Source organism: Martes martes (assembly GCF_963455335.1).
Source record: "Martes martes genome assembly, chromosome: 2".
NCBI classification, from domain to species: Eukaryota; Metazoa; Chordata; class Mammalia; order Carnivora; family Mustelidae; genus Martes; species Martes martes.
The window spans coordinates 171860300-171876715 of NC_137889.1; the positions used below are offsets into that span (position 1 = coordinate 171860300).

At 34.3% G+C, this 16416-nt stretch overlaps 1 protein-coding gene across 1 annotated transcript in view; it reads right to left on the reverse strand.

Moving 5' to 3' along the window:
• PDS5A (PDS5 cohesin associated factor A) overlaps positions 1-16416 on the reverse strand; it is a 143202-nt gene that overhangs the window by 44122 nt on the left and 82664 nt on the right. The window contains exons 17-20 of the mRNA XM_080796909.1: positions 14803-14918; positions 6343-6448; positions 4371-4531; positions 864-987 (exon numbers count right to left, since the gene is read on the reverse strand). Of these exons, the coding sequence (XP_080653035.1) occupies positions 864-987; positions 4371-4531; positions 6343-6448; positions 14803-14918 (507 nt within the window). The remainder of the gene's footprint in view (positions 1-863; positions 988-4370; positions 4532-6342; positions 6449-14802; positions 14919-16416) is intronic.

The window sequence follows — 16416 nt, forward strand, 5'->3', positions numbered from 1 at the left end:
GCCAGGTTTACACATTTCACAGCACTCACCATAGCACATACCCTCCCCAATGTCCATAACCCCACCCCCCTCTTCCGACCCCCCTCTCCGCAGCAACCCTCAGTTTGTTTTGTGAGATTAAGAGTCACTTATGGTTTGTTTCCCTCCCGATCCCATCTTGTTTCATTTCTTCTTCTCCTACTCCCCTAACCCCCCACATTGCATCTCCACTTCCTCATATCAGGGAGATCATATGATAGTTTAGACACTCAATTCTTATTTCAACTACTGAAATTTGGTAAGAAAGAATCCAGAAAAAAAAGAAAGAAAAAAATAAAGTACACATAAAAGGCAGAAGTAAAAACAAGAACATTTCTGCATCATCAAATCAGCATTATTTTCAAGCCATCTATAGTAACAGCCTTGTTATGTTGGCGGACTTGGACATTTTAAAGACTGTGGACCATTAAATAAATGTTCACTGTTTAGAATAACAGGAGCACCCTTCCAGTAGTGGAATCAGGCCAAGGATCATACATAAGAAAAGGCAAACAGGACTAATTTTCAGATAGGGTTGTCAGGTACTTTAAAAACTGGGTAGTTCAAAGTTACTTTCTGAGGATATATATCACTGAGCCAATAAAGCTAAAACTAAGTAAAATGTTCTAACACAAACACACAGAATATTCTTCTGTATATAGTGTTTGAACATACACTGTGATCTAAAGGCTGTGAATACAGTGCTCAAAAAAGACAGCCCCTGCTCCCACAGAATTTATAAGACTAAATAGCCCCTCCTCCAAAAAAACTACCATCTATCTTCATCAAACCACACAGCATAAAAATAAAAATCAACATAAACGCATCCTATATATTATATATACCTCAAAAATCTGTGCAAGCTGGACTTCCTTATTTGTGAATATGGCATGTATACAGTGAACAGCCTGTTTTGCTTGGTGTGGAGTACCTCTCTTTGCTTTCTGATGTAAAATGGGAATTAAGGTCCTGTAAAAAATACCATAGTTAAAAAAAAAAAAAAGCCCATATACCACAAGTAGTTTTTTTGGTTGTCTCCTCTAATTCCTTTCCCATAGCTGTTTGGAGGTATGTTGGTAGAGAAGTTTCTTCTTCTTCTTCTTCTTTTTTTTAAAAGTTTATTTATGTATTCTCTACACCTAACTTGGGGCTCAAACTCACAACCCTGAGGACCGAGAATTTGCATCATCCACCAAATGAGCTAGCCAGGTGCCCCAAGAAGACTCCCTTAAAAATTAGCTCATCTATAGAAAGATTTAAAGCTCCTTATCTGTCCTCAATTATAATCCAAGAAACACAATGTCTCAAGAAAAAGGTACTTAAAGGAGACAATTTTTGTTTTAAAGCTACCTCATTTCTCATATGGAGAAATAAACAAGCCACCCTTAATTTATAATCCAAAATTTGCCCCATGCCATACTTTTGTATTTACCTTCCAAGTACATATTCCTAATTTTCCATTCCCCTTTTACAAGCCCCTTCAGTTATTTTAATGTAGTCATGGGAAAAAAGTAGCAAAAGGCCAAGATTTATTAAAAAGTTGAAATGATGCCAGTGAAACAAAGTATGCGAGGATACAGACACATATATGTACATATTGGTAGAGGAGTAATAAAAGCATCTAACAATTATTGAGAAATTGTGTAAAGTACCATTGTAAATGTCTTTACATGAATTAAGTCAATTAATCCTCATAGTCACCCAAGGAGGACTATTAAACAGATACGAAAACTAAAGCACAAAAATATTATTTATTTAAGTTTCTTAAGTTGATGAAGCTAGGATCTGGTGAGGTTGGGATGTGAAGATGTGTACTTCTGTTAAGATCCATGCACTTAACCTCCATATTGACACTGAAGATCAAAAGTAAACAATCTTGCCTCAGGACAATATGTACTTTATTGTCTTACATTACAGTCTTAAGCATTAAAAGTTGATGATATGGGAAAAACTGTACGAAGAAAACAGCATGTGCGTATCAACCTATAAGAGAACAGGTATACACATCAAGTAGATAAAATACTCATAAGAGATGCCAAATTGTTGACAGTGACTTTCTCTTTTATATTTCCTGAAGTTTCACCTTTTTACAATGAACAAACAAGTATTTTTTTTTAATCATAAGAAAATCTACTTAAGGCAAAAAAACTCTAAGGAAATATACTTGTCATTCATTTACTGCAGTGGGGTCCTATTTTATAGATTATAAGTCAGTGGTGTCAAATACCATGGTGACAAAAGGTCTTCTCATGAAAACAGAAGGGTAGACATTAAGAGTGATACCCCAGATCCCAGGTCATTCACCTCAGCCAAAAAACTGGAACATACACTACTCAGTGTAAGTCGGATTTGACATTTCTGAGTATGCCACATTTCTTTGTATGTAGGTTTAGAATGATAAATTAGGGATTTCTATGCCTAAGTAGCCTCCTTAACTGAGTACTGTCTTTCTCTCACAATCTTATTTACCAGTAACAATTTTTATAATACAAGTAACAAAGGGAGACAGAGCACTGATCAAATTATTGTTAAATGTATTATTTATTCTTCTTAGTCTAATGTAATAAGGACACATATATCAACTTTAAACATTTTCCTTGTTATTCTAGTGTGCTATAATCTAATGATGCCTTCAAGATTATTGTTAAGGCCTGCATTGTTGTGCTTCTTTGCTTTTCAATGATTCTCCCCTTCTTTCCTCACTAGTCTTATGGATAAGAGGTTTTGGGGCACCTGGGTGGCTCAGTGGTTAAGCATCTGCTTTCGGCTCAGGGATGGAGCCCCTAGTTGGGCTCTCTGCTCAGTGGGGAGCCTGCTTCTTCCTCTTCCTCTGCCTGCCGCTCTGCCTACTTGTGCTCTGTCAAATAAATAAATAAAATCTTTTTTTTTTTAAGACTATTTATTTATTTATTTATTTATTTGACAGACAGAGATCACAAGTAGGCAGAGAGGCAGGCAGAGAGAGAGAGGGGGAAGCAGGCTCCCTGCTGAGCAGAGAGCCTGATGCGGGGCTCAATCCCTGGACCCTGAGATCATGACCCGAGCCGAATGCAGAGGCTTTAACCCACTGAGCCACCCAGGCGCCCCAAATAAATAAAATCTTAAAAAAAAAAAAAAAGATTAAGAGGTTTTATTTCTTGTGTCCAAAATTAACTATTCTATCTATCCCCATTTTTCCACTGCTTCATTTGGGATAGAATTCCTTTACGAATAAATCCTTTACCTTAAAAAAGGCTTTCCAACCTTGTTAAAAACTCACCAGAAACTTTATCCTACTGTGAATTTTTTTTTCTCAATGTACAAATATAAAGATTATTCTCTCTAGACTATAAACTTCTTGAGAACAGGGACTGTGATAACTCTTTATTATTAGCCAGTACAGTTCTGAGAATGAAGAGGATGTACAAAATATTGATTTATTTCTCAAATGAAACTAATAGCTCATAAATTTAATAAAAACTAGCAGTCAGGAGTCCTCTCATCCTATTATTATCCTGTAAGGAAAAACTGGTTTCATTTGGATATATCTGCAACTATTTGCATATATCCTGAACATGTGATTCAACAGCTATCAGCAATGTGTTTTTCCTCCAAAAGACATCTCCCACTCTTTTGTCTAAATATAAACTCTGAGCACAAGTTTGATCCTAAGGCAACCTCTTTAAGATGCCAAAGCAAAAATACCAAAGTGCATTTCATTCTTATGATGAAAGGGGAAAGGTAAGCTTGAGGGAGAGATCAAAACTATAAAAGACCATTGTCAATAACAAAGCAACTAATAAGATACACTATTAAGCACACTACTTGATTATCCCATTCTTTGGTGAGACATGAAGGTAGCAGCTTTTGAATTTAAACCAGCTAGAGGGAAAAAAATGAACATATATAGATAAGGAAGATATATTAACCAGAAACTTGAAATTCTGTGAAAACTCCTGAATATTAATATTTAAAAATAATCTTGTTATAAACAAAGTTTCAGTTTGTTCTGCCTAATTTCTTCTTCAGTTTGTTCTTTTAATGGTAGAGGAGTAACATGAGGCAGAGAAAAGATAAAACAAAGGATACCAAGAAGTATTTTTTGTTTTTTGTTTTTTAAGGAGTCTCCATGCCCAATGTGGGGGGGCTTGAAGTCATGACCCTGAGTTTAAGAGTTAGATGCTCTACCGACTGAGTCACCCAGTTGCCCCCAGACAAGTAGCTTCTAAGTAAAGTTCACTTTCCCCTTTCCTATCTTCCTCCATGAAAGGGAAAACTGCATGGCTCCCACACTTAAAAAACTTTTGTGTTAAAAAAACAAAACAAAACAAAACCAAACCCTTTGTGTTTACCAGGAGAAAAAATATACTCACGATCGTATCTGGGGTAGGTCTGTCTCTATTTTGTGGCCTGTATTTCTAAAAATTTGTATAGCAGCTTCTGCTACCTTGTCATCTTCCATTCTGAGGCACTGTAACAGGGACTCATATGTCTCTGCAGAGTGGAACGAGGTAGGATGTGTGAAAGACAGAACCTGGAGGAACAGATACAACTTTAGAAGTATAGACAATGGTTTTAATGGTTTAAAAGAAGGTAATTATTTTCTACTATAAATACAATTCAAAATACTGGGTTGCATATGCTAGCTATACAGAATGAAGATTTTATTTCATAGCTTCCTTTGAAACTTGTTGCATTTAATGAGACATTAGCAGAAGTATCATGCATTAGATTCCTTAGGAGAGCTGATTTATAGCCCTTGCCCTATTTTCTTCTTCCCCTCTTAGTCTATTCTGATTCTGGGAATGCAGAAAACGTGGCTTCTTTTTCATGGACTATGATACTGTGATGTGAACAAAATGTTAACACAAAGCTTTACTTCGCTGGCAAAAAGATACTCTATAAGGGTTATTTTAAGTGGAACCCATCAGAAAAAGTTCACTGCTTGGAACTATAAGCAAGCCATAATTGTGAACTTTCATCATGATTACAAACATAAGTAATTACTGCCTTATTTATTTCTACATAAGTTCCAGTCTATCCCAAAGTAATGTACAGCAAGTTAGACATAACATTTCTGCAAAGTTTACTTTCCATGAAGTGGAAGCAATTTAGTTAGCATAATATCAGGAATAAGGGCTAAAAGTGGAAAAGTGGGGAGCAGGGGATGGAGTATATAGTCTTCATTAAGTTATTTAATAAGCACTTATTTACTTGGTTATAAAGTAAAGAGACGGTCTCATTTGGTTAGGTCCTTGTTGACAATACCTAGATAATATGTTGACATGTTAATAAATTGATAATATAAAACCTTGTAAGTTTTACTTAGAAAAAAAATGGGAGAATCAAATTTGAAAAACTGAAGCAACCTATTAAAAATGTTTATCCTAAAGACTTCACCCTTAAAATTACTTTAAAAATATAACCTCATCATTAAAAATATAATTAGAATTTTTCTTGCTAAGCATATAAATTCGTTCCATGAAATTATGTTTAAGACTGTTCCAATACAATCCCATCACTCTCTTTTCCACCTCATGTTCACTACATTGATTTGTCTTTTCTCACTTAGCTTATATACTATAGTGATCTAAATGTTTCCTTGCCTTCAATTTCTTCTCCTCTTTACTCCATCTGATGAAAGCTCTGTCAAGTTCTGTTACCATATTAAAAGACAGAATGAAAGACCCTGATAATACCTTTCTGCTCCATCAGCATTCCACAATCTAAAACCAACCTTGTTTCCTGTTACTCCTCAAAGCAATCCTTTTCTCTGCATAACTAGACTCCCAACAGTTCCTAAAGTATGCCAAGAATTATTTTCTTGTGTTTCTTTGTGCTGTGTTTCCCCTAGATTAAGTCATACCTTGTCCATAAAGTCTTGTCTGACCTGGCTCTTATTAATTGCTCTACTCTTTTAATTCTTTGGCATAAGAATATAAATATGATTAGAAATTGTTTAAAAATTCCCTGATCAGACAGATGCTATCATGTAATTCCTGCGAGCATATTCCTACTAGTCCAGATGAAAGGTAAGACTGGATTATTTAGAACATACTGTTACAAACACATGTTATTAAATACAGGTATGCATTATAAATAAAACCTCAAACCCCTCCAAATTATTATTTTATAATGTAAAACAATTACATTATTGTAATGTAAAATAAATACACTGTTTTTATAAACTATGATTTCTACCACAAATGTTTAATCTTTCAAATAGTTTCCAGTGAAATAAAGCTCAACCCTTGCATATCCTTTTTTTTTTTTTTTTTTGCATATACTTAAGGGAGTTCAAATTAAAACTGGAAAGGCATGGAGACAAAATTATCTCAAAAGTACCTTAAGAAGCTCAAGTCCTGAACGAATAGCTGTATCTGGACTTACACCCTCCTCTTCATCATCTGCTGTCCCCTCTATTGATTTATTCATCAGTTTTACCAGTGCACTATTAAAACGAGAAAAATCTAAATTAGTAACCTTACTAGATTAGTAACTGTATCCTAATTGCTTTGTGGCAGAATACACATGGAATCTAAACATCAGATACAAACATGCTCCTGGAGGTAAAAGTTATTTTGTAATTTTTTTTTTTTAAGATTTATTTATTTGACAGGCAGAGATCACAAGTAGGCAGAGAGGCAGGCAGAGAGAGAAGAAGGGAAGCAGGCTCCCTGCTGAGCAGAGAGTCTGATGTGGGGCTCAATCCTAGGACCCTGGGATCATGACCCGAGCCAAAGGCAGAGGCCCCAACCCACTGAGCCATCCAGGCACCCTATTTTGTAACTTTTTAAACTTTGCTCCTTTTTTGACAGCTGAGCTTATTTTTTTAATTTCTCTCCCCACACCACCTCCCAAACTCCATGTGTAACTCTACTGCAAACCAACACAATTGAAATTAAAGGACACATACTGGAAATATAATTTAAGTTAATATTGATTTCTATATATAAAGGTATCATTTACAATCTTAGGAAAAACAATAGATGGCTGTTCCTAAATGGGCAAATGACAATTCACTCAAAGCAAAATGTTGACAAAGATGCTTTTATTAATCCGATAAGTAATTTACCAAATCAGTAATTATATTCCTAGAAACTCATAGCAAAGAAGCAGTTCATCAAAAGCATCATGTTATATTCATAAATAGACCCATCAATTAAAAACCATTTAGTTACAAAAATACAGACTCTAAGGGGCACATGCACCTTGATGTTTATAAGCAGCATTATCAACAACAGCCCAACTGTGAAGAGAGCCCATATGTCCATCCGCAGGAGAACGGATAGAGGTGGTACATATATAACACAGAGTATTACTCAGCCATCAAAAGAATGAAATCCTGCCATTTATAATGATGTTGATGGAACTAAGGTATATTATGCTAAGTGAAATAAATCAGAAAGACAAATACCATATGATTTCATTCATATGTAGAACTTAACAAACAGATGAACATATGTGAAGGGAAAAGAAAAAAAGAGAAAGAGAGAGGGAGACAAACCGTCAGAGACTTTTAACAATAAAGAACACACTCAGGGTTGATGAGGAAGGTAGGTGGAAGATGGGCAGGATGATGGGGATAAGGTGGCCACTTGTGATGAGCACCTGATGTTGTATGTAAGCCAGGAGTCACTAAATTCTACTTCTGAAACCAGTACTGCCTGAATGTTAACTAACTAGAATTTAAGTAAAAATTTTAAAAACCACTTAATTGTCTAACATTATGGAATTAGTTTTTCAAACATACCTAACCACCACAAAGCAATATTACTTGGTCAATAAAAACCAGGCTTGTAGCAACATGGTACTATTTTAAGTAAAAGGAGATGTGATTTTTAGTTTTGAGACTGCGTCTTCAGCAGTGAACTGAAGATACTACTACCTTATTTTGAAGGACATTAAATACTACAGCAAATGGCCTAGTACATAGCAAATATTTAACAAATGGAAGCTAATGATAAAAGTTTTAGGTTAAGATTTTTCCTTTGGAAAAACATGCATATTTTAAATTATCTAAAAAATTTTAAGTACAAAATATATAAGAAGCACAGATGCATCATCTATACAATTTAAACCACTTTTGGTACTTTTTTTCCTTTTTTACATCACAAGAATAACTTAAAAACCTTAAGTATCTTCAATTAATAAAAAAAATTTTTTTTTGAGAAAACAAATTAGGGGGGTATGTAAACATTAGCCTGAAATATAATTTATCATATAGTTCACCTATTTAAAATGTGTAATTCAGTGGTTTTTAGTGTATAGTCATAGGGTCGTATAACCATTACCACAATCTAATTTTAGATTTCTTCCCATCCCCCAAAAAAACCTCTTTTCCAACAGGAGTCACCGCTATGCACTTGTACCTCCTCTAGCCCTAGTCATCTACTAATCTACCTTCTGCTGCTATACATTTGCCGATTCTGAATATTTCATATAAATAAAATACAATATATGGTCTTCTGTGACTCCTTTCACTTAGCGAACTGTTCTTACGGTTTTTTTTTTTTAAGATTTTTTTTTTTATTTATTTGACAGAGATCACAAGTAGGCAGAGAGGCAGGCAGAGAGAGAGAGGAAGGGAAACAGGCTCCCTGCTGAGCAGAGAGCCCGATGCGGGGCTCGATCCCAGGACCCTGGGATCATGACCTGAGCCGAAGGCAGAGGCTTTAACCCACTGAGCCACCCAGGCGCCCCTGTTCTTACGGTTTTTCCATGCTGTAGTGTGCATCAGTATTTCACTTACTTTATTCCTGAATACTCTTCCAGTATGTGAATATAAGACAATTTACCCATTCATCAACTGATAGACATTTGGGTTGTTTCCACTTTTTTGGCTATTATGAATAATGTTGCTATAAACATTCATATACAGGTATGGGCATATATTTTCATTTCTCTTGGTCATATATGCAGGAGTGGAATTGCTGGTGGCTATAGTAACTTTCTATGTTTTATCTTTTTGATGAACTGCCAAACTGTTTTCCAAAGCCGCTCTACCATTTTACATTCCCACGGGCAATATATGAGGGTAACAATTTTTTTGCATCTTTTCCAACTCCTCTGTCTTTTTGATTACAGCCATATTAGTGGGTGTAAAGTGGTGTTTCATTGTGTGTATGCACACACATATAAAAACATTCCCACCTCTGCACAAAAAAATTGCTTTATATCCCCTTGTGTGGTCAATCTCCTTTTTCCATGCTGGCAATCACTGATCTAGTTTCTGTCACTATAATCTTACCATTTCTAAAATTTCATTTATTTTGTGTCTGACATTTTTTATGTGACATAATTCTTTTGATATTCCTTCATGTTGTTGAGTAGAATCAGTAGTTTATTCCTTTCTACTGCTGAAAAGTGTTATATCATATGGATATATCACAGTATGATTATCTAATTACCAACAGATGGACATTAGGTATTCCTAGTTTAAAGATAAAAATAAAGCTGCTTTATATGCAATTAAGTATATGTACTTATGGCAATTTTATGTTTTTTTTTCTTGTAGGCAATATCTAGTATTGGGATTCCTGAGTCATATGGTAACATTATATGTCTACTTAATATTACAACAAATTGTCTCCTGTATCATCAACACTTGGTATGGACAGTTATCTTTAATTTTAGCCATGCAAATGGTTGTATAATGGTATTTGTCACGTAATCCAGATTTATATTTCTCTAATGAGGAATAATGTTCACTGTCTTTTCCTGTACTTATTTCCTATTTGTGTATCTTACTTGGTGAAGTCTGTTCAAATCTTCTGTCCATTTTATTTGTTTGTTTGTTTATTTATTTATTTATTTGACAGAGATCACAAGTAGGCAGAGAGAGAGGCAGGCAGAGAGAGAGTGGGGAAGCAGGCTCTCCGCTGAGCAGAGAGTCTGATGCGGGGCTCGATCCTAGGACGCTGGGATCATGACCTGAGCCGGAGGCAGAGACCTAACCCACCGAGCCACCCAGGCACCCCTTCTGTCCATTTTTAAATTGTATCATTTGTCTGAGTAGTAAGAATACTTTTTATATTCTGGATATAATCTTTTATCAGATATATGCTTTGCAAGTCTTTTCTTCCAGTCTGTAGCTTCGCTTTTCTTTCTCATAATGGTGTCTTGCAAAAAGGAGAAAATATTTAATTTTCTTTCACTGCTTGTGCTTTTTATGTCCCATTTAAGAGATCTTGTTGACCACATACTTTGTTTTATAAGTTTTATTAGCTCTGACATTATATAGTTTTAAAAAGTTATTTTTAATTTGAGGAAAATACTCTGAATTAAACTTTCTGTTAGGAGGAAATGCTATAAAATGATACATGTATTTAACAAGATTATAAATGTGTTTGAAAATTTTATAAATGTATCTGATTATTTGTAAGAGGTCAGCCATGCATTTACTTAGTAAGTTTTATTGACTACCTATTACATGCCAAGTCTTAGGATCTGTCCTGAAATATAGTGCAAAACAAGACAGGCATAATCTTTTTTCATTATAATGTGGGCTGATCACCATTATGAGTCGAGCTATAAGTCTTGAAACCAGGACTATAGTCCTTCCTCTTATTAAAGTACTTTCGTTTCTAAATTAGAGAAATAATACATACTCCATATACTTCACAGGGGTGTCATGCAGCAAAAGATTATTACCAATTCGAGTACATGTTCAAAACTGCTTGGGAAATCTATGTGTCTCTTTCTCTTCTATGCTGTATAACAATGAATACAAATCTTCACCATTTTACCTCAGGTCTAAATCCTTCCACTGAGCAGACTACCTACTTTACCTTTAACCTAACAGAGAATAATGGAGGCCCTGAGTGAAAACCAGTTTTCTATACCCCTACCTTCTAACTTCCTCTAATTTGTATCTATTATTTTTTTCAAGTCATAGGTGAAGATTTCCTTCTTCCTGTTCCTCTTCTTTAGGGATGTTGCCCTATCATAATTCTATTCCCCTTTCCCCATCTTCAACCTCTCTTCTTTTCTATTAGTACCCCTCAAAGGTATTTCAATATTCAAAATTCCTTCATTAAAAACAACAAAAGACCCTTCTTCAAGTTCACTCTCTTCCCATCATCTCATTTTTCTCCTTTACTTTTTATAGCTGAACTGTCCATAGTGGCTGTCCCACATCCCTATTTATCTCCTAAAGCAGAGTTTCAAAGTGTGACAAGGTCTTTATCCCCTTTGATTTTCTCATACCTAAAAGGTTGCTAAGAAGAACCTAGTGGGATCCTGTTGAGTCAGGCCAGTTACCTCTGAGCCAGTTATCTCTCCTCTGCTGAAATATTATCATTTTCTCTGTGTATCATGATGTGCATGTTGAGAAGGACTATCCTAAGCTCTTCTCAATACTTGAGTCATCTGGGTTTGCCCTTGCTCCCCCAAAGAAACTATTCTGGCCATTGTGATGTTTCTCCCTTTTCTAAATCCAATGGATGCTTTTTAGTATCTATTTTACTTCCGGGTAGCATCTGACCCCTCCACCTTTTAGTCTGTCTTTTCTGTTATCACTCTTTTCCAATTTTTCTTCCACTTTTGACCATGCCTCCTTAAAAAAATTTTTTTAATTGAAGAACTATCATACGATATTATATGAGTTTCAGGTATTAAGCATAATGATTTGGAATTTATAAACATTATGAAATGGTCAGCACATTAAGTCTAGTTACACCTGTCATCATACCACATCATTAAAAATTTCTAAGAATTTGATGAATTTCTTATCTTCTGCCAGCCTCTTAATTTTCCTTAGGATTCAGTCCTCACCTTTTTCTTTTTAAAATTTACCCTCTCCCTGAGGGTTATATTTAGGATGATTTTCTACTATCCTCATTCCTTTCTTCCAAATTCCTTCCTTATGGTTAAAAGTACATGCACTTTTCTAACTACTTGTTGATTCCTTCTGCCTTTGTTTTGTCTACTTTTTCTTCCTGGAATAGCTACCACTGTTCATTTAGTAATTACGACATGTGAGGCACTGTGTTAAGTATTTTATATATCTATGTCATTTTAAGCCTCTCAACAATTCCAGTTACTGTAATGTATTATTCTTATTTTAAAGGTAAGAAAATTAAAGCTCAGAGCAGCTTAAATAATCTACCCAAAGACACAGGGGTAGTGGCCTGGGCTGCTCTTCCCCTGCAATCTTTACCTGGCTACCCTCCATAATTCCTACTGATCTTTCATTATCCATTTATATGTGATCTATTTCAGAGCCTTCTCTAACAGCAAATCCATCCCACACAATTTGGGTTATCTAACTATCCTTCTCCAGTTTACCCAATGTATTTTACAAATTGCTCCATTAAATATATGTTACATGAATAAGTAAACCATCTATTTGTAATTTAATAGTCACGAAGATTTGATTACACAGAAAGAATATCATATGACATATATATTTCTAATTAAAATTAATAAATTGGAATTTTGCATAAAATTACTCTCTCAGAAACCCACAGCTGATTTCTCTGAGCCTAAACACCTATGATGTTACTGAAAAAACTGAGGTTTTGGTCTTTTAAGACTGGAAATTAAACACTAGCTTATAATTTACAAAAGTAATGAAATCCTATGAAGTTTCATGGAAACAGCAAATGCCCTTATATGTCTCTTTCACAGTCAATACGCAAAGGCAAAAGTACTACTTACATGTATTACATCCTTGATTTACCCCATTAGAATTAAATGGCATAGAGCAAAGGACTCTGAAATCAAAATAATAAATCTGGTGGGAATATAAATGGTATGGCCACTGTAGAAAACAGTATGGAGTTTTCTCAAAAAATTAAAAATAGAAATACCATATGATCCAATAATTCCACTACTGGGTATTTACCCAAAGAAAATAAAAACACTAATTTGAAAAGATATATGAACCTTTTTGTTTACTGCAGAATTATTTATAATAGCTAAGATATGGAAACAACCTAAATGTCCACTGATAGATGAAAGGATACACACACACACACACACACACACACACACACACACACACAGTGGAATGTTATGCAGCCATAAAAAGAGACAAGGTCTTGTCATTTGCAACAACAGGGATGGACCTAGAGGGTATTATGCTAAGTGAAATAAGTCAGACTGAGAAAGACATATACCATATGATTTACTAATATGCGGAATCTAAGAAAAAAAAAACAACAAACAAAAAGCAGAATCAGACCTATAAATACAGAGAACTGATGATTGTCAGAGGGAAGACAGATGACAGATGGGCAAAATGAGTGAAGCGGAGTGGGAGATATAGGCTTCTAGTTATGGAATAAGTCATGGGAATAAGAAGTACAGCATAAGGAATATAGTTCATGTACATACAATATCATTGTATGGTGATACATGGGAGCTATATCTGTGGTGAGCCATTGATATAGAGATGTTCAATCACTATGTCATACAGCTGAAACTAATGTAACATTGTGTTTTGAAGTAGACCCAAATAAAAAAAAATTAAAAATTACTACCATCCTTTGGAAAAATAAACAAATAAATTTATGGTTTTTGTCATTACCCAGCTGTGAACAAATCACTTATTTTCTAAAATCCTTAGTTTTATTCACAAGTAAGAAAATTAAATAAAAAGGAATTATCAGTTAAAGAGAAAAAAGACAAACATCGCTGTCATTAGCTGAATTGTGTACTGTTGAAGTCTAACCTCCAGTACCTGATGTGATTACACTTGAAACAAGGGCCTTAAAAGATATAATAAAAACATGAAGTGAAATGTGTGGAGCACTATCCAATATGACTATAGTCTTTATAGGAAGAAAAGATTAGAACACAATGTGAGACCTTGTGAGGAGACCTCAAGAAAGAGGCCATCTGCAAGTCAAGGAGAGAGGCTTCAGAAGAAATCAAACTTGCTGACACCTCTATCTTGGACTTCTAGCCTCCAAACTGTGATTAAATTAATTTCTGTTGTTTAAGTAACCCAGTTTGTGGTATTTTGTTATGGCAGCCCTAGAAAGTCAATACAACTGGCATTTCAATACAACAAAAGCAGTAGTTCACATATCATTAAATAACTAATAGCTAGAACCAGCTCCTCTAATCCAAGGCTGTTTAAAAAGAGAACCAATAAAACCAAACCAAACCAAACCAAACCAAACCAAACCAAACCAAGAGGGAGAGAGAACCAGTTAAGTGCTTTGTAATAACCCAACGTGAAAACGAAGACATATAACTTATCTATTATGCTAGGCTGCTTAGTGTTACATGTTATCTCTGATTCTCATAATCATCCAACAGGGAGCTATGACAAACATATTGGAATTAAAAATAAAATGAAAACTCAGGTAAATTACTGGGCTTCTTCCAAAGCCACAAAACTGGTATGCAGTAGACACCGGTTATAAAACCAGATTAGTCTAAGGGGAACTTGTGCTCTTTTCAAAACACTATTCTTTTCACATATTTCAAGTAAACAGTGATATATACTAAAGGAATGTTGTGTGGCCATCAAAATGGTTAAGAAAACTCAAAGACTGATTGATAGCCTACAGATATAAAATTTTCTTCTTTCTCCATTCTTGATGCTCCAGGTTTTCTTTAATAAGCACATATAGGCTAAAGATAAGAACGCTTAAAAAATAAAAAAGCACTGAAATAAGACAATGACCAGAAAACAAGCAGGCCCGTCTTTCAACTTCAATAATACATCCTTCTGCCATTAAAAAGGCATACAGAGGAACTTTTTAGGTTTTCTTAGGGACCCAGAATTTCAACTTATAACACTGTGGTTTCAGATTATGTTGTATTTTTGAGTGAATAAATTTCCTAGCTTACCTTATGGCTTCTGAATCAATGTGCACAGGTGCAATTCTTTCCAACAGAAATTTGACCATCTCTAGAAAAGGATTTGTTGGCTGCTTAGGATTTGCAAGTTTTCGAGCTATTTCTCTCTATAGAAAGGAAAGATTTTACCGTAAGTGTGATTTTTCAAAATAAGAATGATTATAGGTATCAAAAGCATTGAAAGATCCAAAACCAGCAGAATCTGCTTTAGACCTGACTAAATTTCTGTCTTAGACCCTGACTAAAATTATATACTCATCAGGTAATCAATGCAAAATCTGGACTGTGGAGAACAGAAAGGGGACGACATGGTAAGACTTATGCTTTCTTTCTCAAATTTCTCCCATGAAGTTATTGCTTAGTAAACAATCATTTTTAATGCTCTACTTTTAAAAGTCAAAAATTTAAACTTTCATGAATATGTCTTACTAGTTAATTTCAAAATTTATTTCAAACTAATAAACATAATGTTTATTTCATAATAATTTTGTAATACGTGTTTTATTTCAGTTAGTGATTTGTTTTTTTAAAGAGGGGAAGATTCGTAAGTATGTAATTTTTTAGTACATAAAGTACTAAAAGTTTTACAAGAAGTAAAAAGTAGTACATAAGTAAAAGTAAAAGTGGTACATAAAGTTTTTTTAGTTCTGGTAGAGCATAGCTGATTTCAAAGACAGTGGTATTACATCAAATATCTTCTACAAAGAAAACACATTACTGAAGGAATTTCTAAAATATATTAGGACTTAATGATTATAGAGCCTCCAAAGAGAAGGTTAAATTTACAAAGTGCTGGGCACTGGGGAAAGAAGTTTAATAATGAAGCTTTTAATTGCTATCTGTAATAAGTAAATGCAAACTTTGAGAGGATAAAGCACATTAAAAGTGCTTTCCAAAATATAAAAGCACTAACAAATAATAGTCACTTTTCATAAAAAAAAAAAAAGAAAAAAACAACCAACCCCAACATTAGTGATACATGTTCAGAGGGACAAGGGGAAAAGGAAAAAATTCCTACTGTAGTTTCAGTGACATCTTGACATAAATTAATTATAAAAATATTAAATTAGATACCATCCATATTTGTTAACAGAGCATGTCTCAGGAAAATTTCTTAGTCTTTAAGAGATGCCTGATTTATTTTGCAAGCTGTAATCAACTCAGCAAAATTTTAGCATTTGAGAAAATAAAAATATTTCAGTTAGTGCTCAGTCCTTACATACTTTGCTCTAACCCATAGGTATACATTTTAAATCTGAATTTAAGTACGTTACTATCTTTTGAAATCAAACTTATTTTGTGTGGATCTCCCCAAAAGGAAATTTTTTTTCCTAGTAAAAAAATTTAAATGCTTTAACCTAAGATAAAGTCAGTGATCATTTAATAACAAATAAATCTATTGGAAAATTGCTAGACAAACTATAAAGTCAGTACTTTGGAACAGGTTACTAAAAAAGGAAAAACTAGGCATTGGGCGAAACAGTAATGGTAGAAAAAATAAAGGAAATGTTAAAGGGAATAAGAGTAATTCATAATTACCTAATAAGTCATAACACTATAAAATACACCTAGGTACATAAACAATAACACTAGACACAATAAACT